This window comes from Molothrus ater, chromosome 3 (assembly GCF_012460135.2).
Source record: "Molothrus ater isolate BHLD 08-10-18 breed brown headed cowbird chromosome 3, BPBGC_Mater_1.1, whole genome shotgun sequence".
NCBI classification, from domain to species: Eukaryota; Metazoa; Chordata; class Aves; order Passeriformes; family Icteridae; genus Molothrus; species Molothrus ater.
Genome location: NC_050480.2, coordinates 52247999 through 52275933, shown reverse-complemented (window position 1 = coordinate 52275933; position 27935 = coordinate 52247999). Strand labels below are relative to the sequence as shown.

General features: G+C 43.2%; 1 protein-coding gene across 5 annotated transcripts in view; it reads right to left on the bottom strand.

Moving 5' to 3' along the window:
• The window catches only part of PHACTR2 (phosphatase and actin regulator 2), a 131794-nt gene that overhangs the window by 46740 nt on the left and 57119 nt on the right, over positions 1 to 27935 (bottom strand). Inside the window, exon 1 of one of the 5 annotated variants that reach the window (XM_036379820.2) lies at positions 26777 to 26928. The exons of the other annotated variants lie outside the window; for them this stretch is intronic. Within the exon in view, the coding sequence (XP_036235713.1) occupies positions 26777 to 26819 (43 nt within the window). The 5' untranslated portion in view covers positions 26820 to 26928. Of the gene's footprint in view, positions 1 to 26776; positions 26929 to 27935 lie in introns of those variants that run through there. 5 annotated transcript variants of the gene reach the window in all.

The following is a 27935-nucleotide window of genomic DNA, read 5'->3' as shown; positions in this document are numbered from 1 at the left end:
TCGATATCCCTGGTAATCAGTCCTTCCCAGCACAGCCTACCATGAGTCAGGCTTCTTATTAACAAAGTGTATATAACAATAAGCTTTTGAACTGCAGCCAAAACTTAAAGAAGGATTTCTTTACTGCAAAAACATATTGAATGATATGAAAGCCAATACTTAGCAGATTTTGAGTTTCGTGAACCAATTAAGACTCATCCCACAACATCCTGTAGCATAGAGTTAAACTACTCTGAGAAATCTACTATTATTTATTTCTATTGAAGAATTAGCCTTCCACTTGTAGTCCTCCAAACACTTCCAATGTGCTGAATTTTACTCCTATGAACAACGAAGTAACTGCCATTACTTAGAGACACAAAATTAATCATGGGCTTAACTGGTCACGTATAGGCTCTGTAATTTCTTTGATTCATCTAAAAATTCTAATTATAACCAATTCGGAACAAAGTTGATGCCACTCTGAACAGTAGTAATGATAATCACAGATCATTAAATCAGAAAAGCTATTCAAAGAAAGAAATACCAGTGTCCCCATTTTACAGATGGAAAATATGAGGCACAGAATTGTTAAGTGCTTAATTTTATGTTTGCCAAATAGCTTCCTGAATCTGGTCTTGTGACCTAGCTGCTAAAAAGATAGAAATTCAGCCACATAATAACATGGTGCAATCTTATTATTCTGTTTCTCAGACAAATGACATGTAATGAATCCTATATTTGTCCTAGGCTTAAGATTGATCCAGGATGCTAAAAAAAAAATCTTTTCTGTGAGAAAGCTATGTAATGCAAACAGAGTCCAAAAAACTTTATTTCCAATGTTTTGAAATAAAGTACTGACAAGAAAGATTCATTGTATAATTTCATTGAAGTCTATGAAAAGTAGTGATAGAAGGAGGTGAACCTTAGAGAGATTTAAAATGAGACTGCCTTAAAATGAAGCAGCTACCTCCAACACACCCTGAGAAGCCGGGTGAGAGATGAGGGATAAGAAGATCACCAAGGGCAGTGGGCGGCTCTGCAGAGAGGCACAGGGCAGCACAAGGAGCCCTGCACAGGCGCCTTGCCTGAAATTAGGGATTGCAATCCCCTATGGAATGCAGAAGTCTCTGCTGGAAACTGTGGATCTAAGGGAGAATTACAATTATTTGAAGTGTATGTAGAAAGACAAGAGAGCAAAATTTATCTCTGCAATTCCAGCTGACATAAGAAGGGATGAGTGCCACAGTTTGCAGCCAGGAAAAGCCAGGTAAAAGAGGTAAGGAAAACACCACCAGGAGCTGAGTAGTGCAGCACTGGAACAGGTCCTGGAAGGATGTGAAGGCTCAGCCAGGTAAACCTCCAAAGCTCCTTCTGGGGCTGACCTCACCTACTGTCAGGAATAGTCCTGCTCCAAGTACCTCCTGAGTCCCTCCTAGTCAAGACTCCCATGGTGCTATAGGATGCAGAAACACAGTTTCTCTGTGAAATCAGCTCTAGTAAATCCAAATACTCAGAAGTAAAGCAATGAAGAAGAGAGACCAGGATGTGTTGGCTGTAGAGTCCTGTCCTGGGGCAGGAGCCAGGCAATATCTCACTGGCAGAAGCAGTGAGATATCAGCTCAGAGGAGTGAGAGGCTACCCACCCTTGAGGCAGCAGGACAAAAGCCAGGCTCTTCTCTGCAGTGGCTTAGAAATGCTGTGCTACTGGTGTGAAGAGCCTGCATTCTGCTGAGAGACAGCATGGGCTTGTAAGCACTGGAAAGCTGATCTTTCCAAATGCTCCTGAGTCACGGAGTACAGCCCATTGCAGGAGACCACTTTCACAAAAACCTCATCTAGATTTTTTTGCCCTGTGCCTAGCAGCAGAAATGGAGGAGAATTAGGGCTCCAACAGCTCCTCACAGAGAAATACAGATTTACATTGGTTCCTGTTCTGCCCTCTGCTGAAAACTGGTAACTCCAAAATAATCATACTCATCCTAGCTACAGAAATCTGTCTGCTTCAAACTGACCAAATACATGAAATTCATGGAAAATAATTCTTTTCAGGAAGACTGAAACTTTTGAAAACAGATGTCAACATTAATTCCTTCTGACAATAAAAGGCAAGGAGTTGATTTATCTAGTGAGTTCAACAAGTGCTCAAAATTGGGAATTTACTAATCCATGGACCTTGCACCAATTCCCTCATTTGAAATATGCATTTGAAAAGAAGGAATAAGCATAGCCAGATATCACAGACTAACTTTAGAAATAATCTAAGATAAAGTAATAAGTCTAGAAAAAGGAACTTATTTATATTCAAAAGTGCATATATTATGTGTATACATATATATTCACAAGCTAGCACATTTTATCAATTAATAAGCTATTTAAAATACCCCACAATTTCAGCAGACATTTCAGAGCATTTATAGAAAGATCTTTACAAAACTTATTACTCCTCTTGTTTGAAATACTCCACAGGAAACCGATGCTTCAGATGCACACAATTTGCTTTATAGGCCATGTACTACTTAAGAATAAAGCAGTGTGTTTTTCACCTCAGAGAACTTATCTACCTTCTGTTAATCATTATAAACATTATACATATTCACTGAGGGGAAAAGAAACATCTGAGCTTTCCAAGGTTTAGAGGAGCATGCTGACTTGTGTAACTCTATTATTTGTATAGACAGTGTCTTTGCCTTCTTCAAAAACCCAGTGAGTCACTTCGTTGTCTTCAATAAACATTATTAATAAGTTTGACACTAGGACTTCTGGCTATAGTACCTGCATAGTTTACATGACCATATTCCAGTCATATTCCATATATTTGCCCTAGGTGAAGATTTTCCAGCTGCAGGATCAGCTGGGTGCACAAGAAGGACAAGAAGTGAGGATATGGATCCTGCACGTCGCTGTCCCACGATGAGGAGATCTTGCTGCAAAGGCCAACAAGGCTAGCAGGGGCACTGCAAAGCTGAATCTTGCCACATGGGCTGTAATCAGATGAAATATACAGAAAGGACAGCCTCTTCTCAAGCTTGTGGGCAGCCAGAGAAGATCAGATCAGCCTGTGGATGACCCTGACTTTCCTACAAATGCTTAGAGATGACTGAACGTGTCTCATCCCGGGAAGGCTACTTGCAATAAGCAGTGTTGATCTCTGTAGCTGCTGAGGAAACATTTTAGTGCTATGAATGATCTCCAGAGATGCTGTGGGGCTGAGGCAGGTGTGTGAAACCATCACAGTTTTCCCAGGGCATGGTACACTTCAACACTAAGACGTCAGCACTGGCACACACTAACACTTATTTCAGGTAAGTACTTACAACTAACTTTATAAGAGCAAAACGCAACAGAAAAATGACCCACCAGATCATTTCAAGCAAGTCTAATGTCACTTATTGTGAGCTAAGCAGTGTGTTTCTGCTGGTTCCAGGCTTTGTGATCAGAATGCAGCAAGACCGTTTTTAAAAAACTTTGACTTAAAGAAATTCATTATTAAAAGAAAAGAGGACTATATTTATGACTTTAGATGTTCTGTATTTTTTGCTTCTGTCTATTTTTTCTCTTGGCTGTGAAAATGAAAAGCCAGCAGAAGAACCTAACCTGCGCTCCCCTCACCAGCACCTTTTTACACAACTGATCTAACTCAATCCTGCTGGAGTACTGGTATATATTTAAGGAAATATATATATATTCTTTCTCACATCTGGGCTGTTAAGTACAAGAAGGTGCCACCAGAACATTAAGTTCTCTTCTTTCCCCACTGTGCTGCGCCTTTCTTGCTGCAATCCCTTCTCTCACCCACATCAACCAAGGCTTACCCACCTGCACTGCAACTCTGCTCTGCATCCTTGTCATACAGCAAGGTTAAGAGTGGCAAGATGAAGGAAAAGTCCTCCTCCTATAGCTGGACAACATAGCCAAGAGGGAAAAGGGCACAGAATCAAGTGCCCCACTGATACCAAGGCACTGAGGTAGCCTAGTACACTCACTAGCAATAGTTTTCTTGCAGTATTGCTGTGGGATCACCACATCACTCTTGAAGCATGTGAGGAAAACCTTTTCATCCTGTCAGAATACAGGTGACTCAGGGCATTGCCTCATCTAACCATGAATGAATTGAGAAATGCAGCAGAGGGTGCCTTGGCCCCAGTTCAGTTACCTTACATGTGGATTTGGATACAATTTCTGTGCTTATTAACTACCAGTTAGCTAGTACAGTTATTATTTTTCTTTTCCTCCCACTGCACCCCGCTGCCTTGCAGGGATGTGCTGCAGAAGTCCTCTTGGTTTATTGAGACCTCAAAACCTCTTCTGACTACAATAGGATTTTCCATACTACCTTGCCAGAGAGCACAGAGTTGGAAATCATGGTTTTTATGCCAGCAAAATTAACATGTTTTTGCAGCTCCTAGTATCCCCAATTAGCAGTAAGTCATCAACTTACTATAGAATATAAGCTGCTTATTCCTCGAGCTTACTGGCAAACTTCAAGACACTGCATGATAAAAGGTTTGATGTAGTCACTGAAAATCAGAAGTCATTCTGACACTATAAATGTAATTTTCAATAAGTATCTCAAATTATTATTTTTCCTGACCTGAACCAGATGGAATTTTTTTTTCTTTCTCACAATTGTGTTTTGTGGGTGGTTTTGTTTTGTTTTTTGTTGCTGTTGGTTTTTCTTAACCTACTTGAAAGGGAAAAAAATACAGCTAATCCATGGTGGATAAACTGGTAAATGGGAGAGATATAATCTACCTCCACGCAGCACAATGAATTGGCATCTGCATGCATTTGGCTTGCCATACATCTGGAGTTTAACTTTGGAGAAACTCTGTCATGAGCTAATTGATTTGATTGTGTTTTAATCAAATGAAAGGAAAAAGCTTAAGTTCAAATGTGGGTGGCAGAGTGGTAGTTTCCATATGGACCTGCCAATGTTGCCAAATGTTAATTGGACCTCCTGCTGGCAATCGGCTGAACAGGCTGGGTAGTGGCTGCTTCATAGGGAGGCTGGCTGCTGCCCTGGAAGAGCCAGAGGGAATCCTCCTAGGATAACCACAGCAGGGATGGAGATGATGGCCTGAGTACCTCCAGTTTCCACATGGATACACACACAAATGCCTCTGGGGTTCTTGGAATCACACTTGGATCAGCAGTGCCAAAGTCCAGAAAGGGTTTCAAGTCTGAACCTTGCAACTCCCACTGCTTCCACAGGCAAAAATGTTACTTTGCTGCAGAAAGTCAAACCTGGCAATAGTGGAAAGCTCAGCTCAAAAGACCACAATCTGTTCTGCCTGTGATGAGCCCCTACCTAAGCTCTGCAAAAAGCACAAGTACTGCTTCACAGGTACTTCAAAGGAAAAGAGGGAAGCCTGTGCTTTCCCTGAAATCATAGCATGGATGCTCAGGGCTCCACCTTTCAAAGAGCTGCATGGCTCAGAGGGATGCTCAGCCACACTGTTCTCTTCTGCAGCGTGCAGAGAAGAAATTTGACCAGAATTTCAAACAATGATGTATTTTTTCTAGTTCTCACTTTCTTAGCTGTAGACCTAGGATTAACAGGCTGAAAAGCTTATTTAGTTATCTGTCTCTTAGGTAGAATCCCCTAGTCCTAAGAGACAATGATCCCCAGCAAGCAAGCAGGAGACCTGACCTGGGCTCACTGCATCACTGGGGTAAAGCGAAAAAAATGTTGCTTTTTCTTTTTCCTGGTCACAATAACCACCTCAGCTTAAGCTGTTGGTTGGTTTGTCAGGTTCCAGGCTGTGATTACCACAAATTGTCTCTTGCTAGTGCATCCCAAATGCATATAACACACTTGCAACCTCCAGCTTCAGCATTACTTCACAGTATAGCTTTCACTCCCACGGGGTTAATTCTACAGAGAAAAAAAAGCTAAGTTGTGATTGTAGGACACTTGTAGAGACACTAAAAATATCAAAGGCAACACAGCCAGTCAGGGCTGCCCAGCCTCACTGAATTGTACTTCCCATGCAGGAACTTCATGGTTCAGAGCTCAACTGCTCTATCTACACTGGCATCTGAGCTGGGTGTGCTCTACAGTCAGACCTCTACAATCACACCACCTCTCTTCTCAACTGTTTCTTATGTCAAAACACATCAGGGACTCTCTTAAGGTCTGGAAAAAAAAAAGATCTGACCTATGTTTGCAATATACCCACAAACATGTATTTGTAAATTAATTATTGACATTTTGGCAACATGCAGTCCTTATTGGAACAGCTACACAACTTCTTCCTCCTCTTCAATAAAATGCTTAACTTCCACACTTCCAGCTTCCTGAAGAAGGAACAAGCAAATGCTCAGCCATCCTGTTATACAGGTTTGAAAGCAATCTGGTCAAAAATCTCCTTGCTACTTCCTCTCTCACCCTGGACACAGCTGGCTCCAACCAGAAGGAAAGGGATCATAGGTTTAATGCAGGCTGCTCATTATTTTTTCTTCAACCCCAATACTTGAGAAAAAATCAGCAAATGGAAAGTTTCAAGACAGTTACATTTTCCAGATATACAAAACATCATATCAAAGGTCAAAGCAACTCCTCCACAAAAACAGGGGGAAAAAAAATCCAGGCACAATAACAGAGATGTGGGGAGGAAAGAAAAAACAACAACTAAAAGCATTGTACATAAATGGGCAACCTAACTACTTTGAGCAACTGAGCTGCTAATTGCAAATTAATGCTTCTTGTGTCTGAATATTAAGGGATAAATCTCCTTGGACTAGAATGGTATATATTTCTATTTATAGTTCAAATATTTTTGGATGATTTTATAATTTCACGTAAAAGTAAGGTTCATGTACTCATCTTATTAAATTCTGTATTGATATTTTAAAACATCACATCTGAAAACCAGAACTGCAAAACTGGAAATACTTCTTTACTGACTTTTCTTGGCATAGCCTTATTATGGGGGAGAAATATAACTGCAATAAATTCACAACGGATCTTTTTAGCTGCAGGCAAGAGGTAAATCTCCCCAGCAGATATTGGCTAGAAGTGTGAAAATAAACTGAAGCACCTGTGGTCCCTCTCACCCCCTGTGTGGTGATAAATAGGAATTAAAAGCAACCACCTTTGCAGTAGTTAATAGGTGTGTTATACCAATGCTGAGATAAAACTGGGTGAGGAGAGTCACAGGTAAGCCTCTGGCCCTGGTTTCCACCACCCCAGTTAGCAGCACTTTATTCTCCATCTGCCCCAAACAGGCCAGGTCAAAAACCTAGGAAAAGAGTAAAAGCATGGCCAAAGTTACTCTGGGCTGTTTATCCCTCCTCTCCTCTCCCTAAGCAAGCCTGAGGCTGTCACAGGTCTCAGCTGGCTGGCTCCTCTGGAGGTGTACACCATCCCAAAGGAGATGCTGCAGGATGTTAGGAGATTATTCTGCTAACCCCCCATCTCTGCATCACTGGCTAAAGAACTCACTGCTGATCCCTCCCCGATGCCCTTCAGCCATGCCAGATGCACCTGGAAAGACAAAGGCATTTCCCTGCACATCTCTGGCTGTGTCCCCAGAAGGCATCACCCCTGCAGGCAGAGACAGCACACAAGTACAGCTTTACAGAGATGCTGCCCACACAAGTGGGGTTCCAGTCATCTCAGCCTGTGTTTCTGCACCAGCTCAACAGAAACCTCAGATGAACCACCAGCCATGCTGGTGACCATTTGTAAGGCTGCATGTTATTGTAGGGGGATAGAATATAAGAAAATAAAAATAGTGTAGAAAGTAATCTTACCTCTAAGGAGTTGCAGCTGGGCCAATTATCAAAGATTAGGAACAGGCCTGACTTTACCAGGCCACAGCTGTAACCAGTGAGAAGAAGAGTGCTATAGAAGAGTGGGGTGGCTGGTTGAGAAGGGAACTGGAGTCAGTTGGCTGCTTTGTGAAGAAGAAAGAGGCAGTGTTCTGAGGAGCTGCCCCTGAGAAACACCAAGAAGGTATGGAACTTTTGTGATAGGGAGACAACAGTATGGAACCCCTGCAATAAGATGACAACACGTTATCACTGCACTGAGACAAAACAGCCTTTTGTCTGGGCTTCTAAAACTGAGTCAGCTCCTACTTCTGAGCTAGAGAATATACCATTGAGCTGGGACAGGAGCAGAACAGGAGTGGAGAGAAGTTTGTGAAGAGAGGGAAGATTTGTTCCAGGAAGTGATCACCTGATCTCACTGCCAACAGGTGTAAGAGATGCTCTGATGCCTTCAACACATCCAGTGCTGAAGCAATAACCACCTGAAGTCCTAACATCGTCAGCTCTTTTCCTCTTCAGCATGAAAAAGGTGGGGAACCCACTTCAACTCATTCCAGACCAGCCAGTGCCCTTGCCAAACACAATTATGTATGACTATTACATGTGGTTTTCCCTTTATTATTACTACCTTTAATCAAATCTTTCACAATTAACATGTTTATAATATCTGAAAGCAGGTTTGGTTTTGTGGGCTCTAATCCCAATGCTTCCCCACTCCTATGACAAGGAGTTCCTGATCTACAAATAACAGAACATGAACATACCCAAAACCTTAGGAGCAATTTGATCAGTCATGCAATTAAATGCCTGGGACAGGACAGCCCAGAGCTCATTGTGCTGCCTTTCAAGAGCACCATTTTCTTCTATACTGGCATCACTTCAACACCTTTTTTCTAGTACAGGAAACAGCGTACTGCACTTGTCCAAATGTGTGCAAGTCAACCTCAAAGCAAATAGTCTCTTTATGTGACCTTGCTGGCCTCAGAACCCTGCCAGGGAGGTCAAGAACACTTTTAAACCCAACCAACAAATTTCTGATTGTTGCTGTCACTGCAAATATTTGTACAGGCTTTTAGCTCTGCTGTCTTTGTAGAAAGAACTGTGTTTATTTTTAAGTTCAGTTTTTAGCTGCCTTTAAAATGCTCATCTTTGTTGCTAGATACCAGCTTGAATAAACAATAATAGTGAAACTCCAAAATACTCAGAACAACCTATTAATGATTAAATGCAGTCTTCTTAGTCAAAATACTAATTTGCCAACTCTAAAACCACAGCCTATAAAATCATTCTGTACATATAATATCATAATTCTTAATACACTCTAAGTTATCTTCTTTGCTATGAGGAAAAGGGAGTTGCCAAGTTGCAGCTGACTTTCATTCTGCATCATGTTTCATTACCCTCTTCATCCCCAGCCACACAGCAAACAGCTGTTTTACTCCCTGTAACTTGTTCTTTACTAAGGCCAAGGTGGGGAAAATCAGGCACAAGCTGATATATTTGTCAGCTCAGCTGCCCTTCTCAGCAGGGCACGTTCTTGTCCTGGTCACAGGACAAGTCTGTGCAACTGTGATGGGATTCAGTTTTACTTTAAAAACCATTATGGTCCCTTTCCTACACAATCAAGAAACAGTAATTCCATCAAACAAGGTGATGGCACTGTAAATCACTGCAGTAAAACCCAGTGGAATTGTAGTACCATCTTCATGAAGGTTTGAGGCTGTATTCATACATTTTTTTTTACTTCAGTCTTTCCATGGAATCAGTGTTTATGGAAGTGGGGTGTTGGCACTAAAAAAACCTTTAGTTGGAACAAATTACAAATGAGAAAGCTGCTGCCCTGCTGCTATTGCACTGGGATGCTGGGCTGGAGCCTGCCCTGCTCACAGCTCACCCTGGGGTCACAGGTGCCTGTCACCTGTGGAGGCAGGGCTGGAAAACAGGATCCCACTTCCCTGTGGGACAGCCAGCAGCACTCTCCTTTTAGATCCAGGCACCAGTCCAGGACTAAGCAGAGCATCAAGCACTCCTGGGAGGGAAAGGGGCTAAAGAAAGGGGCTTGTTGAAGCTTCAGGTGGGGAGATCTCATCTTGTTGCCAGAGAAGGCACTGAGAACATGCTTTGCTCTCCCAGCGGATTCTTCCCTTAGGGGAAAACAACTGCTCTGTAAGAACATCATCAACATGGCAGATACATAATTGATACCTTCATTTCCCCACTTGGCTGTTCCTGATGTATTTGGGGCCTCCACTTCTCCTCTGCTCTCTGTTAATAATGAATGACTGCATTATCACAGTGCTTAAAGAGGGCTGGCCATAGATCAGAACCTCTTTAAAGAGCAGTATGGACAAACACCAGAAAGACCATTCTTGCTTCAGCTCCAAGTATAAAATGAGAGACAATAACTTGAACAACAGATTTCTGATTTTCATTGACACCTGCTCAGCTGTTGCATTTTAAAATTTAAAAAAAATTGTAGCTATCCACAAGCCTCTATGAGTTTGTTTGCCAGCATGTCCCTCTCCAACTTTCTCATTCAGACACTTGCATTTTAAGCAATCATAAAATAGATATTTGCTGTCTGCAGACTAAAACAAAATGCCAACTTCAACTTTTATATGCCAGCTTGAACTGAACTGCTTTAGCTGGTGTTGGATGAGCACCCCTTGAGCCAGAAAGCAAGCACCAACAGAAACACCAGACCCCATCTCCTCCCCAGCAGTGCTTTCCAGCACTATACTACCCCATGGCCTAATATATTCATTCATTAGCTTCAGCACACAGAGCTTCAAAGGGCACCAGAGGAATTGCCTGTTTGTCTGTCAGGGGCACCTGAGCCCACCCAGCTACTCCAATGCATCAATACATTGCTGTGCAGGAAAACCCTTCATTTTTCTAAGTGGAATTAGGAGTTCGCAGTCATCATAGCCCAATGAAACATTTTAAGCCTTCCAATTACCATTATGATGCATTCAGGCTGATTATGAATTAGATAATATATTGATTTTTTACTTTGTCCAAAACCCAATATGAACAAGAAGAATAATTTAGCCTATTTTAGTGAGATTAATGTGGACAAAGGTCACTTCAAACTGTATGGAATGACACGCTTCACTGTATTTTGTATTTTCTTTAAGACTGTCTTCAAACTTTAAACAATTTAGCTTTCATTAAAAAAATATTTTTATTATTCCTTATTTATTTAGAGGTACACCAGGCTATATGACCCTTGAGTACTTACAAGCTAGAATACAAAACACTGACATGAATTACTTAAAAACCCGAATGAAACAGAAGCTGATCTCACAATTATCAAGTTTCTTTAGTTTTATGATTACGAGTGCCATGACCTTGTTGATACAGATGAATCGGGCACAAAAGCTTTATTATTTAGCCATGTGCTTAAGAGTGCCATAGAAAGAACTTAATTAAAATGAAAGAGGTGGTGCAAAAAAACCCGAATATGACTGGCAAGCCCTGGACCTATTGCCAGCAACTCAAAGCAGCACTGGAAATTCCAAATCCTTGCAAATAAAGTATGTACAGCATCAGTCTTCACCAAATTCATCTTTGGCATTATTTAAGCTCTATAAAGCTTTCTTTTTTAAACTACTACCAAATGTTTTCCTAGAGAGGGAACAGCATGTGCCAGAGTGCTCGCCTGTTTGCATCGGTCCCTGGGAAAGCGAGCCGTTTCTTAGGAAAGCCCACAGGAATACTTCAGAAATTCCTGCTTGCAATTTCTGCCTGACCAGACTGTTTCTCATCCTGTGCTTTCTGCAACTCACCCAGCAGCTGATGCACCCAGCAAGGGAGAGAAAGGGCTAATTATCAGCTTGGTCAACAATGAATCAACACATGGCCAAAGTGTCCCACAAAGGAAGGAGCAATCACTGTTTCCACTGGCGGTACTTCCACAGGGTCTCTCTCTGAGGGTAGTCCACCCTAGCAGGCAGGGCTTTCTTGGGTTTCTGCTCTTCCCAGCCAGCAGACCCCAAAAGAACATCACTGCAGGGATCCAAGGAGAGAAAGGAAAGCAGAGATCCCACAGGTGATGGATGATCCTTTCCCTATGCCCAAGGAGCACAGAGGGAACACTGGAGAGCCCTGGAATGGCAAGCAGGAGTCAAACCCAGTCCCTGAGCCCCTCTGCAAGGCACAATGTCTTCGCAGCCACTCCCCAGCATTACTTGCACTGTGTGGTTTGGAACCTGTTGAGCTACATCCTGAACTGAAGGAGCAGAGGGCCTTCCTGCAATCCCTGGAAATTTACCTTCCTCATAAAATAACTCCTGAAAAATTCTATGCCATACTGAAAAAAATCATCTTGTAATGCCATCTCCAGTGAAAAATGCTTTGTATAAGAGCAGGTTTTGAAATAGAAAGGTTAATAACTATTCTTTAAAAGAGCACCTTCAAGTCGCTTACAAATAAATGATGGCAACTCTGTTGAGCTTAGCAAGAAGCTAAGCTATTTTGGAAATGAAAAGAAATTATAAAGAATTCAGTCATTTTGCTTGCCTTGAAAAAGGTTTACAATTTCCCTTAAACCTCCCTCCCACTCTTGCTAACATTCAAGTGCTTGGCACACATTCACACACATATTCAACATTTTTAGAACCTGTACTCACTTTTCACCCTAGCTGGATGCTGAACTTTGGGAGAGAGTGGTAATTTTAACACCAGGAGAGACCCAAAAAGTGACTGGTGCATTACACCATGCAACTCCTTGCTGTGGGCAAGCATTTCTTTCACATGCTGTGCTCAAAAGAGCTCTGGTAGATCAGAGAAAATCCTGGAATTGTGATGAAACATATATAAGCCACGATAAGCAAACCACAAGATTTCTGTATCTAGTAGGAAATTTTCTGTATATCAATACAAATGAAGAATACAAGGAATATAGGTAAGCACAGCAGCACAGTCTGATTCAAGTTAAAAAAAAGTGCTAGAAAAGCACCACTAACCTTCACTGAATATTTTCTTGTTGTAGAAAGAATGAAATTAAACTAAATCAAGTGTTAACTAGCTCTTTTTCTCTATTTTTTTTTAATTCCTGTATAGGATCATGAATAACACGCTAAACTGAAAAGCACAGAAATGCAAGATGTGTCCCACTCAGAAGCTTTTTGACAAACATTATGACATTTCATGCATTTGTGAATAGTGGTCACTGAGAACCAGCTCCATAAGTATTCAATGCATAAATAAATAAAGTATATGTAAGTTTCACTTAAACCAGAAGACTTTAGTTTCATGTTTGTGAGCATGTACATGGCCCATACAACAGGGGCCATGCATTTGAAAGGCTGCCTTTAGTTTTTGGCCAGGTGTCAGCACAGGAGGAGCAGCCTGGCCAAGCATCCAGTCGGTGACCCATGTAAATCTGCCCTCGCCAAATCAGCTCAGCAATTGTGTCAAGATACCAGCAAAAACATGATCCTGTTTCAGGTAACACCTGCTCTGAGGAGCATGAAAAACCTTCAGATGTGTCCTCAAAGCTTCCAATCCAAACAGCTCCATCACCAACATCGCCTTCCCACTTCAGTCAGCCTCTCTGCTAACTTTAAACATCTGTCTTCTAAACCACGTGGGAATCAAAGGTTTGAGTGGACTTTTAATTATCTTTCATGCCAACACAGACTTTTGGAGTATAATTGAATTTTGTGGGAAGTTTAGCTTTGAGAAAAGTTAAGGAGAAAAAGAAATGAATAACAGGAAAGAAAAATAGAAAGATTACTACCCCCCCACACACATTTTCTATTTTCTTCACACTCAGAGCAATACAAACCACTGTATTTGCCCAATTTGCTCATGTGCTAGGAATACCATAGGTTTATCTGCTGCTAATACTGCACACTTTTATGCAATAAAAGGGGCAGCCTACAGGCTGGGAATGCCCCCTGGCTGGAGTGTGGAGCTCACAGGGATGCACAGTTCCCTTCCCCAGCAGTGGCAGCACTCCAGGCTCAGCACCTGCTACCCAGGGAGGCAACTGAGCACAGAAAAGCACAAACACAAAATATGAAGTGACTCTTGTTATTCATACAGAGGGAAGTGCCTTGTTTCTAAATACTCTGGAATCCATGGCCCTGCATGCTGGCTTTTAGAAAGGACGTCTCACTCCATATATTTTATATAATATTTTAATAAACCCACCAATTTCACAACTAAAACAAGCCAGAGCATTAAGCCAAGGCTAAATGTGCTAGAATACTGCCCTTGATGTGCTTTGGTCAAGCTGTTGAATGTAATCTCAATTTTATATGAAGTCATAGTACTTGACCGGGGTGCATCTGGATGTTGTTTTTATAAGTACAAAACTCTGCTGGTAGGAAGAGGTGAGTAATTGGTGAAAATACTGCAAGGACTATAACTAGAAAATATGCAGGTTTTTGTGCAAGGAAAAGTTCTCATCACTAATTTCATTGACATGCAGTCTAATGCAAGGGGCTCTTTTATCAGGCAAATACAGACACAGTGGAAGAAATGCAGAGCTGTATCCACCAAACTGAAGGATCCAATTTACTTCTTACGGCACCTACTCAAAACTGGGGAGGCCCAGAGCAAATCCATGTTATTGAAGGGACTCCTAACCTACCACGTGTCTTAAATCTGCCTTATTCTACTACTGGGGAGCTCTGGGGAGCACTGCTCTATCTCACACCTTCTCTCGTGTACCCTTCCTACAACCACAAACAACTGCTACCACCAGACCTCTGGCTTCTCTATTTTCATGGACATGACAAATGTTTTGAAAAATTGTCAGTTCTCTTGAAAACTGTGATATGGGCATTCACAGCAAAATATAACATCAATCCTAGTCTGATGGTAAGAACTTCAGTGAGTATATGTGACTCCACACATGCGCATCACTCAACGAGACTTCACTCATAATTCCTGGGTTAGAAGAAAAATGTTCCTGCCAATGTGTCAGAAGAAGAGCCATCGATATGGTACCAACAATACCACTGAGATAAACTAATGGTTGTCTTTGTCACCTAACTGCTGCCAGACTAAGGAGGGCTACCGGAAGCCCTCATAAAAGACTTCCTACTTCACTACCCAACTCCTTGAAGTGTCATCTCTTGCACCACCTCAGCATTATCCCAGTTTCCCTCCCTTCTCTCTCACCTCAAACACAGTTCTTGGGTTTTTTTACCCCAGAAGAAGGACATTGTTTTGTCTCAAAACTTTTGCAACCACTCCATACGTTAAAAAATAAATGAAAAAAAAAAGGCACCAAAAATGGTAGGTGCAAAGACTGAATTATAAGGAAATAACACAGTAAGACAAAATAAACCTCTCTACATTTGCAAATTTTCCCTGAATTGGCATCTGGACATGTAAGTAATCACTTAAACCAGAAAGAATGGACTTCATGCTGGTATTTTTTTAGGAGATTGAAGTGCCTGCTATTTGTTTTTAGGAAATGGTTAATTTAATTAGCAGCATCTGTTCTTCCTTTACTCTTCACTCAGTCTTATGTGGAATTTTCTGCACAAACAAGAAAAAAATCTAAACTTAAAGCAAGAAACCTCTGGGCCCTTATAGACAGAGGATGTATCAATTCTGAGGGGGTTAAGAAAAACTCGTCTGTGCCACCAGACACCTCTCTGCTGACGTGAGGACACTGGTCTCACTTCTGCCCTGCTGCTATATACAGGCCCTCAGGGGAAAAAAACAGGTTGCCAAATATGCTAACCAGTAGCATTCCCATCCAGGGACTGTCAGGGTGTAATGATGTTACCTGCTAAACCACAGGCAGGCAGGGGCTGAGGAGCCTGCTCCCCTGCAAAAGCTGAAGAAAGAATTAACCACAGCAGTGGGATAATTCACTAGCTGTCTTCAGCTGATTCCCTCATCACTGTAAACTCACCTAACAAAGGATTTCATATAGCAATGGTGTTTTGTTCATCTCACCTTCTGCTGATGTTTCCTGCAGTGTTTCTCTTCTGTGGTTGAGGAAACCCTGAGTGCAATGTAGGATGAGCTACAGAAAGAGAGATGTTTTCTCTACAAGCAGATCCCTAAGGACAGCTGGTGGAAAGGTAAAACCACCAAGATCCATGGCATGACTTCAACCATTTGTTGAATCACTTACATCCATGGTCTATGACTGTCAGGTCTGACATGATCCATCTGTAGCTAAGTGGGGAGGAGGGGGGGGGGGGGACGGACAATATTTAATTATCACACAAAACCCATCTTCAGGACTGATTAATACTCATGGAAAATTTTCAGAGCTGGGCTTCCAGATGATGCCAGGGTGATTTTCTGCGGCCTTTATTCTCACATGCTATCAGATCTTGCTTATTTTGCACTGAGGCAGCTGGGAAAGGTTTGTACCTTAACAGGGCTGAGCTGCAGCCATTGCCAAAGAAAATTGGTCTGTGCAACAGAGACAGTGTGCAATGACAGACATCAAATGTTGTGTCCAGCTTCTCCTACTAACTAGAGAAACCTGCAGAGTCCCTACCTTTTGTTAATGGTTTAAAATGTATTGAAAATAATGCTTAAATTTTGTATGCTTTCTAGTGGCTAAAACCTGTATTCTCAAGGGTTTTCATCATTCATCGGTCTCAGCTAGAAAGGTGCACTCTTCTTGCTCTTTTTCTCTTTAAAAATAGATCATCCTTGAGATCCAATAGTGACATTAAATGCTTTTTTTCCTTCAACACATTTTTTGCTATGCACTTCAAACTAAGCTACAGAGTTTCCAGGTGCATTGAACGTTTCAGAAACACCCTGTTCATCTTGCTGGATCTGGCTAAAACATGATCTCCTCCTCTTCTCCCCTCCTTGCCTCGGTAGCAATGGGAAAATTAAATCAGCCGGAGGAGAAGTGCAGGGGGCAGTTAAGAGAGAGGTGTTGCTCTAAGTGTCCGAGATACTTTTCAGTTTCAGGTTTCTGAGAATTCCCCTAGGCTTTTCCAACACAAACTTTCTTCCTCTTTTCAGAATCATGTTCTCTCTGTAACATGACACAGTTACACGACAATTCTGCCCAACAAAAAACTTTTAAAGCAGAGTGACAGGTAATTTCTGCAATGCTTTGTAGTTAATATCTCTTTCTTTTTCTTGCTGGCTCATGTTTTGCTACTCTCTAATTACTTTCTCCTCCAGCTAAAGTATATACTATTTCTGCTTGGTCTTTGTCCAGCTCTCCAGAAACTGGCTTTATCCCCAGTCTTAGTTGTCTACTTAACTGTTCATTCCCTTGCACAGACACAGTCTCTCTTATATCTCACTTATTTCTTCCATGCACTACTTCTGTGTGTCAAAAGCAGTGTTATTCAAGCAAGAATAAACAACAACATTGTTTTTCAAAGAAATCAAATCTAGTGTACCCTTAGAAGAGTCAGATCAGCCTTCCAAAACTTTCCTTCAGGAATTTAAGCACAGGAACTACCCTGCAATTACTGCAGTTGTTTTAAACCTTGTATGGATTTTTAGCTCTAATTATTAATACCAATATTCTCCTTTTTTTTTGTCAATCACTTGAACAATTCATGAGAATAGGAGAGTTATGCATGGTGGTAAAATGTGTAAGGCAGGAAAACCACGACACCCTTCTCTGTATCAACAAAAAGGAGGCCAGATTTGCAGTGCACTAGAACACTGCTTCACATTTTCAGAACAAGAATATTCTTAGCATCTGTGCCAAAACCAACATTTCCTTCCCCTCAGAAACGCAATAAATCCATAAAACTCCAAGAAACAAACCAGTAATCTTCAGACACATTGAATGAATTTACAGGGAAGGAAATGCACGGCCAGTTCTGAATTATTAACAATGAAATAAATTATAACACATTATAAATGCATAATTTAAATACATCTAATTTCTTGGCAATGAACTGTTTGGGTTTTTTTCTTCTCATAAAGACAGATAGCATCTAAGAATCATTTCCCACCAGCTTAGGGGGACTTTAAGTTGTAACGTGACTCAAATTACTTGATTGTATCCCACTAAATCTCTTTCATAAGCATGCAATGGAAGTGTCATTTCTTTGTTGATTCATCCAGGATCTTGGGGGGAAAAAGGGAGGGGAAAGAAGCCCACAGAGATTAGCTTTCAGCCTGGGGGACTTTATGTTGCTTGTTATGACATAAATGCTTCAGGTAAGTTGATCTCTGGGGTTTATAAGCAAGGCGAGCAATTGGGGGAGGAGTCACAAACTGGATCCTCTTACTACCCACATCACACCATGTTTTTAACTCAGGATGCTGCTGCTGAGTGAAATTCACTTGTTTGGTGCCCAAGCACTAAAATTCCTTCAACAGTAGCGCTGAAAGACACACAAGCCACGCTGAGGCTTTCCACAGCCTCAGGGGCAAACACTGCCTGGGAACATGTATCCTGGGCACCTCACGCCCTACAGGAACTGCAGCTGGGGCTCTTCCATGAGCTCCTATTGCTCCAGACATCCTCCCAACACTATTTACACTGGGGTACACCAGCAGAGGCTGCAGTTGGCTGAGGACGCAGACATGGACACTGGCACACAGCATTGGCTTCACAGCTTCTGCTTTGAGAGGGAAGATCACTGCTGCACCTGACTGCAGCAGGCTGAGCTGAATGCAAAGCCTGGCTCTTGGAATCACAGAATGTTTGGGGCTGGAAGGGACCTTAGAGATTATATAGTTCAAACCCCTCTGCCACAGGCAGGGAACCTTCCACATCATGGCTTCCAGGCTCCCACTGAGGTAGTTTGTTTCTGCAACACACCATCCTCTTCCCTGACAGGCTGAGTTTTCCTGGGCATTCAAACCAAATTTCACTCATAACAAATGTTATTTTATTTAGTTGATCTGACTACCAAATAGAAATTGGAATCCAAATCACTTTCCTTCTGTTGCCTTGCTCTACACTTGCTCTACAGCCATGCAGGCAGAGGGCACAAAGAGCCATTCCTGTCTTCCTCCTCAGCAGAAAGGGTCAAGTGAAACAACAAGCATTTAAGTGTGCATCAACAGTGTTGCAAGCCCCAGAAATAAAACTAGGGGTGACAAATCCCCAGTCAAGAGTTCACTTTCTGAGCTGAAGCTTCCAGTAATAAAGAAAAGCTCTTAAGCTTGAAAAGAGTCCCCGTGTGTCTCTGAGTCTTGTCAGCAAGGTTTTAAGGTGCAAGTGTAAATTACAATAGCAGTGAAAACACCAAGTTTCATCATATACCACAGTTATTCTAGTTGTGCAAATCACTAAGTTGGCTAAAATCAATAAATATTAGAGATTTTCTGTAATTTTTTGCAAATTATCTCTAGATCATAAACTACATGATCTGTTTGCACAGATCATGCAATAGCCCAGGCTCTAAAGCCCAACCAGTACCCAAGGCCCCTGCACCATTCTTGGGCTTTTACTGGGCAACACATTAAAACGTTCAGATTCAGAAAATACAAAAAGGATTAAATAACACTGAAATGACTATGATGCATCTACTTGATGAGGATTTGCTAACAGTTTGGGCAGATGGTCAGAGTGAAGACATCTTAAAACACTAATAAAAAAGCACATTCTCAGGGGTGAGGAATGCAGGCTGATCTTTGGAAATAGAACCAGCTTTGCTCATACAGTTCCAAATGTTAGGACAGCTGCATCACAGCCTAACTCTGCTAGGCAAAACATCATTCTAATACACATGAAAGCAATGCAGGAATCAGAGAAGAAAAAGGCAAGACAGCCCTTATCTTTTCAAATGAAACTTCATTTTCACAAAGCTATCATTGACACAGATTTGGTATTAACTCTCTGATGATCTGTCATTCTCATTCTACTGACATGCAACCTGACAGCATTCCCTATACTTCCATAGAATGATGGAACAGCCATAGATCCTCATTTCTCCCTAGCTTTTTCCCCACTTACACTGATTGTCACAGTTGTACAAAGTAGAAATAGAACAAAAACGCAAATAAAACTTTCCCTCTGGACAGAGACTTTATTTCCGAGTGTCCATAAACCAAGTCAGGGACAGAAGAAATTCATGTTCCTTTGCAGTGACCTTGTATCATGCCTTGCAAGAAACTAAAGTCTTAAATCAAATTTCCTAATAATGAGCTGTCATAAGATTAACAGAGGCGATTTCAAGGTCTCTGCAGATTGCTAGTCCAAACCACTATGTGGACTACAAAGAGGCAAGGTTAAATTGATTCACATATTGTAATATTTAAACTTAGAAAAAACCTCCAAACCCAGAAGAGAGGACACCCCAGCCCCATTACTCATGTGATTCTGGTCAAACAGAGTGAGAAGAAAAAACAGTCCATCTTCATACCCTGCATCACCTGGATATCCATGGTGATCTTCCTACCTAGTTCCTACTGAACCATTTCATAAGACACTACAGGAAATGGCACACTTCAGACCCCACCATAATTTTACATTTGCCCAAAAATACGCTTGACAGTGCAGGGCTTGTAGAGTTCATGTACAGGGGGGGATACAAATTACTCAGTGTCACTCTTTGATTTGGCTTTGGGGCATGAAAAAACTAACAAAAAGCACCCCTCATTATCTGGCTACTTTCCCTGCCCATGGCTTGTAGGCACAGTTTCTCCTGGCTCAGAAGGGGCACCAGCAACCAGCCTCACTCTCTGGGATCTGCTGAGGGCAAAACAGACCAGAGCTACCACTGCCTGTTATTAGAGTGATTTTGTCATCTTCAGCTAACTACCTCCTTTCTTTTTTCCTAAGCCTAACACTGGCCCTACTCAAAAGTCAATCCTTACATATCAGAAAAAGAACAGGATCAGGAACCTGCCTTGTGCCAGCTAGAGAAGACAACACATGGACAGCTCAGAAATTAATTCTCCACATGGGACTTAATGGCAGCTAGTTGGAGTATTTCTGCATATCAGAAAAATTTTTCTAGCCACTGTTACAATTTTAATACAATAGGTAGAAATAAGTTCTGGGAGCAGGCTGCTTGCTGAAGCACTTTAAAAAATCCATCAGAGATTGACCCAAGGCACTAAGAGCACTCAGCACTGTGTTTTAAAACAATTAATTCAGTGAGAAACAAACTCATACCAGCATGATTTCAGAAGTACTTTTCTGCAATGTTACGTTTTTTAAACCTCAAAAAGCATCAGCGTTCAAAATGAATAAAGGACAACTTCAAGGAAAAAAACACACAAAGAACTATATAAATGTGTAAGTCCTTTCTGTTTTTAATAGGCTGGACTATTTGATATGATGCAAACACTGATGAGGATTTGAGAGCTCTTTGGTTTCGTCCTGGCTATCTTAGGTGCTGTCCTGCTTACTTCTGATAAGTTTTCCCATTTAAATCCCATTTAAAGGAATTAAATAAAAAGGACTGGAAAGCATTTTGAAATCTGTAACAGAAAACACCACCTAAGGATGAGGCCATATGACTCAGGAGAAATTCCTCAGGAGTAAGAAAGCCAAGGAGGAGGATCTAGGAAGGAAGGACAACTGATCCAAGGAGTGGCTGGGATCCAGTAGCGTGGGATCAGTTGTCACTGGGGCTTAGCACAGGGGGCTCAGCAGGAAACAAGATCTTTTCATCTGGGGGAAGTATCGGGGTGGTCATCTGAGAAGACAACCCCCACACAAACAGGCAGCCAGCAAAGGCTCTGCCCCTGCCCGGGAGCTCCTGTTCTCCTCATGGCAGATGAGGAAGCTGATGATTAACACTGTGAACAGGTGATTAGTGGCTACCAAACATCAGCACATGAAGATATCTCAGCCAGCATGCCTGACATGAAAGGTCACGTACCATGGCAGCTAAACGAGGAGAAATTCTGGTCATGCCTCAAGCAGCCTCAGAGGGAGAGGAGGTGAGACACCAACCTGTTGAGCTCTACATCTTTGTTTTCACACAGATGTGGTCCCCACGGTGTGGCTGGTGCCCTGTGTCCTTATGAGACCCATGTTTTGGCCGTGCCCCAGGGTGCAGGCTCAGGTTGCAGCCTCCTCTGCAGTGAGGAATTGCTGCAGCTGAGGAGCCACGGGGGCACCGCTCTGCTCCGGCGGATCACAGAGCGTGTGGCAGCACAGACACTTTGTATTCCATACACATGCTACACGCAAAGGGTGCACAATTTTTTCTCTATAAATAGTGATTCATTCCACACACTTACATTCAGACCCTCACCAACAGCTCAAATCAGAATCATGGTGTTGGGAGCATGATGAGACCCGCGCTCCCAGCAATTGTCATTGCTTTTCATATTTCAGCTCAATAAACACAAGCATCAAATTTTAAAAAGAGCTCCTGCAGTTCTCATTAGTAGCAGGCAAATTCATGGCTACCCATTCTGTCCAAAAACATGGCCTTTTTATACCTTTGACCAGGCATCCAAAATATCCACTCAATCAGCCTGAAGTCTAAGGCAGATTACATACTTAATTAACCCAAATTCTGAAGCTGTCACAACTGTAGTCCCATCTGACAACACTGGCAGGGTGAACAGTTTCCCAAAAATAGCTGAATAGCTTTGGATAGAAATTTAGCACCAAATGAAAACAGTACACCTTTACATTGTACTTAAAACTCTTGCATAACTTACAAAAGCATTAAAAAAACCAGGGAGAAATGAATAGGATTCCCAACGTAGTCTTATGAGAGTTCAGCCTCAAAGTCCCAAACCAATTTAAATCTCAGGGAAAAAAATAAGGAATATGAGGCTCTCTGCTAAGTATGTCCTTTGTGGCTGTGGACAAGTCATTTAGGGCTTCACATCAAATGAAACTTACCATTTCATCTCAATAGCTCTGCTTTCCACTCTTTCAAGTGCAGCAAAACCTGAAATGACCAGCTGACAGGTGTGTTGGAAGTAGCTCACTGCACCTGTAAGTGCTTTGAAATGCCTTCTTGTAAAGTGCAAGGAGTTTCAAAGTTCTTCCACTTTGGAAAGGAAAAATAGCCAGCGGAGAAAAACGAATTTCCTTTTTAAACCCTTTAAAAATTATTACTCTGAGGGCTTTTCTGCACATTCAGAGTCATAGTGGACTGAGTCAGGATGAGAATTTACGTCTATGGCTGAGCATCTCCATGTCCAGCTCCTCAGGAACAGGAGGGCTTGCTCCACAACAATGCCCTTGGTAAGGCTCACAAGCAGCTACTAATGCAGAGCACTATTGGAGTAACAACTTCTACTAGACAAGTCTTGGAATTTCTCCATGGATAACCAATTTGTTTCTTTAGCAGCACCTAGAAGTGCTGAAGCAAATAGTAGTTTCCCATTTCATTTCAGGATTATGACAAGCTCACCCAGTTTACACAATTACAGTTCCTCTGCACAGACACAGGTGAAGCTGTTGTTTCCTCGTCCATGAACAGGAAATCCCATAAAGCCAAGAGAGATGAAAAGCAGCAGTCTGAGAAACATGTTCACTTCTGACCTATGAGAATCATCTCACCGAGTGCCAAGGTCAACAAACAACAGGATCCTACCAGTGACTGCTTTCATCTCATGGGGGGAGCTGGGTGGGAAATGGTTTTCCTGTGCTGTTGAAGTACATTTTCATGCCCTTGAAAAAAACAAAACTGTGTGACTGTAAAAGGATGAAATGCAAGCCAGACAGTTTGTGCTCTGTTTCTGCAAAATGTATGTGAGGAGAGGAACTCCCCCCAGCCCAGAGCGCAGCCCTGCAGATCTCATCCTTGGCACAGCAGGTCAGCACAGGGCTCTGACCCCACTGAGCACCCTGACCAGTGGGGCAAGAGTTTCCCGGGACCTTCCCTTTGCAACTTGTCCTACCCCTTCCCATACCCTCTGCTTGTGCTCCACATTCCAGGCTGAGCTGCCTGACCTATTCCTAGGAACACTAACAAGGTCTGTTTTTACTGGAAATTTCATTCTTGAAAAGGCATCACAACTCAAGAAACAACAAAAATCTTTTCCCACCTAACTAGTTCTGCTTTGAAATGCTACCTTCCCAATATGCTGGCCATGTCTCCACTGTTTGTTTCTCGGTGCTATGCTTGGTACTGAACTACCAAAGAAGAAATCTAAAAGAGAAAAAAAAAAAAACCAAACTGAAAAAAGTGCACAGCTCTGCTGCCCTTTGATAAGCTGTAGATCAGAAAGTAGAAGAGAGAGCTTTTGCACACAATGACTGATAACCCCCAAAAGCACTCAACTCCAGCCAGTAAATGGGGAGAGATCACGTTAATCAAGTCCTGCCAGGCGTGGGAAAATCAGAGAAGAGGAAAGAAAATGAACAAGGATATGTGCTCCCCATTATCCACATTATCTATATTGTCTTCCCAAGCTCCTGTTGTGATTGATGTTTGTTCACATTTTCTAACCATGGCAAATAACAAACAAGCTTTAAAAAACTATCTAAATGACTGGAAAGCTGTAACCTGGGAGAAGAAGCAAAAGCTGCCTATGGACACCAACCAGGCAATCCAAGGCCTGCTTTGCTGCCCATCTACCACTCATAGTTATGAGAGATGACTGAAGCCCAGATCCTCCTGTCCAAAACACTTCAATACCCACTCACATGCAGCTGATGGCAAACTCTAGCCCAACAGTATGGCTAAAGAAAGTTCCAATGGAGTATGAAAATCTGAAGTTCTTCCTCTCTTTATAGGCATGCTAATCCATCTGGTATGAGTCTACATCTGTGCAGTCAAGAAGGACTTTGAATTTTATGATTAGACCTCAGTCCTGCCCTTAACCCAATGGGAAAGTGACACTGGGACCTTGATCTGTTTAAATACTTCAACATATATTTACATTTCCAAGAGTAAAACCTTTAACTTAAAGCAAATCTTAAAAACCCAGCCCTTCAGGACACTGGCTGAGGTCCATCCTGAGTATTGTGTTATGTATTTATTTTATCTCTTCTAAGTCACTCTGTGACTTTCAGGAAAAATCTTTTATTTTAGTTTGCTACATCAAACCATGTTCACTTGAGCAGTCTACCCGAAGGCCCCATGGTGATTTAGCAGTGGTGCCCTCCCCTGCCCAGAGCCAACAGCCCCTGTGAGCCTGCAGGGGCACAGCCGGGCTCGTGGGGCAGGGCCTGAGCCCTCCAGGCTGGTATGGCTGGAGGACAAGGGAGCGAACAGGCAAGCAACTTGTCACAGCTGCTTTTGTGTGGCTCAGTGAGGACCTGAATGCACTATTGATTCCGTAGCACTAAAACAGATTTGTAGCCCCTGCGTGTGCAGGACAGATATCTGCTTCAACTCTAATCTCTAGCAGCTGTCAAAGACTTAAATGGCTTGGAGCTGCCTGGAACACCAAAATCAACAAAGATTTTAGGCCTGCTTGCCTAAAGGGCAACCCATGGAACAGGCACCAGTGAAGTCATTCCCCTGCCCTGATCACAGACGGATAGGGCCTCCCAAACTTCACAATGGATTAAGTGTCCAGATCATGTCAGTAAAACAGACTAGAGAAAACAAATGCACCCCCAAGAATCCATGCCACCCAGAAACCCACTTGCCCCTATCATTCCTTGTTGAGGATATACCCTCCCAACAATTTCAACAGCAATAAAAGTGCAGTGGAATTACTCTGCTAGAAACCTCCCGGGGGCACTACCACTGTCTCATCACAAACTGAGGTGCTCTTAAAATGAAGATAACTAAAATTTACTTGGCAATATTGAGGCAGCATCATCATAACTTACATCTTCAGATGCCTGTCTCTCACTGCTCCTGATTGAAAATTTTCTTTTCAATCAGGAAAGAATTCAACAGTGATTTTTTTTTTCCTTTGAGGTAAAGCTAGAAATTCAGCCCAATTATTGTCCATTATCACCCAGCCAAGCAAACACAGGCACCATAGTTATCCTTGGTCAAGATACATGCCCCCCCAAGGCAAAATGCTCTCACAATAGACTTTTGAACTTGAGTTTGGTCACTTTTTTTGTACAGGAAGTTTAACAAAAATTTTTAACCAGTCCATCTGTTTCCTTACATCTGCTTTCTGATGACTACCTTGAAACAATCCTAACACACTGGCTGCCGGGTGAAACCTTCAACAGGATGGTAACATTTCTTGGAAATGGTCCAATTTTTCTTTCATGCAATGCTTGACAGGTGAGAAAAGCATCCAAGGTTTTGATTGGGATGGTGTGACTAGGAATATAACCAAGTTTGTCTGAAAATTGTGTTAATACTAAAACTATTCTCTGAAACAGCAATGAAGAAAAATTAAAAGGAGAAAAGGGAAAGTTTGTTGCCCTGTCTCCCATTTCACAAAACATTCCCACATTAACAGCAATAAGCAAATGAAGGATAAAGTTTAGTCTTCAGCGTTAAAGTCCACAACAGAATTTTGTTGGTTGGGTTTTTTTGGTTTGGTTGGGGTTTTTTTGTTTGTTTGTTTGTTTTGAGGATGTAAAGGAAACAGGCGTTGAGGAAAAACAGGCATGCAGGAATTTCGCAGGAAACTTCAAATCTCGCTGAAGTTAATTTAGATTCTACATCCTATTATTGTGGGAAGAGACCCACTCTTCAGTAACTAAAACACACCGGATTATCTTAACAACATTCCCAAGAAGCTCATACTACCTTCAAAAAGTTGCAAACAGCCAGCACTGCTTTACTGGGGGGATGGGAGTGGGGGGATGGAGGTGGCGGGGAAAAGGACCCGAAACAGTTCCACTCACACGCTATTTATTTATTTTCAACAGTCTGCTTACAAATAAAATGTCCTGGAGCTAAAAGCAACCAGCTGGGCGGGTTACTAGCCGCGCTCCTGGGCGAGGTGCCAGAGCTCCTTCCCTTTCCCTACGAAAGGGAAGCCTTCGTTCTTATTTATTTAATAACGGGAGAAGAAGGAGCCCCGAGCCCCGGGGAAGGTGGGAGGCACGGCAGAGCCTCTCGCCCGCCGGGTCCGCCGAGCCGGGCAGTGCAGCGCCGGGAGCGGCCGCGCCTCCCGTTCCGCTGCGCTCCGAGGGAACGGGGCACCGCTCCGCCCGCCCCGGGACCGCGGGCACCGCTCCGCCCGCCCGGGACCGCGGCTCCCCCGCCGCCACCAGGGACCCCCGGCGGGAGCCCCCCGCCCCGCTGCCCCCGGTACTCACCGCCGGCCGGCTCGGGCAGCGTGGAGACCGAGGTCTGGCCCATGGCTCGGCCGGGAGGCGCTCACGCCGCCCGCGGGGCGCGCAGCCTCCGCCGCGGCTGCTCCCGAGGGCACATCCCGGTGCTGGCCGGGCCCGCGCTCCCCGCCGGCTGGCGGGGGGCGGCTGCTCCGGCTGCGGGCCGGCGGCTGCCGCCTGTCATCCCGCCGAGCTGCCCGGCCACCGCCGCGGCCCCGGCCCTCGCCCCCGCCCCGCTCCGCCCCGGCACCGCCCCGGCCCCGCCCGGCCCGGCCCGGCCCGGGGGCTGCGCGCCGCTCCCGCCCCGGCCCCGCGCGGAGCAGCGCCGCGATCGCAGGGGTCTTTAATAAATTTGAAAATTAAAAAAACAAACAAAACCAAAACAAACAAACAAACAACAACAACAACAACAAAATCAAAGGCAGAAAACCCTCCTTTAGCTACACGGAGTTTCCCCTTTGGCCACACGGAGTTTGGGAAGGACGGTGCGCTACTGGCGGGGCTTCCCGCGCTGCTGGCGTCCCGGTCCCTGCCTCCCCCCGCCCTGCTCCAAAGCCTTAGTCCAGACACGGAGTTATTCCCACCCCTTCTCATCCCCTCTGAAGGTACAGGGGAAACTTGAGACAGCCTCAGGGAGCGATCCCATCGCCCCGCTGGAGGTGCTTTGCTGTTGGGAGTAGTTTTCAGGCTGCGCTGCCGCCACGAGTGGAAAAGCAGCGCCCGGGCAGGGCATGGCATCCTGACCAGGCTCGTTTGGCTGTGGCTGAGCGCTGGAAAAGTGCCCGACGCTCGCCACACACACAGGTGCATAATCGGAGACACGACTACTTTTAGTTTTGGGAGAAAGAAGATAGCCAAGGACAGCGGTATCCAGACAGCACTCTGCCGTAACAGGTGACAAGAAGGGACAGAATGAATGGCATAAACTTATGAGGAAGATGGGAGAAAACAGACATTGTACATATAGCTCTAGGGCAAAACGAACAAATTATTAATTTGTCTTCCTTAAAGCCTAAGCATCATCCAAGAAGTGATATAAACTTAATGCTAGAACAAACAAGTAACTGTTACCAAAAATAAAATAAAAAATAAAAGCCCCCAAAAACTTGAGCACCTAATAGCTATTACTATACAGCATCTAGAA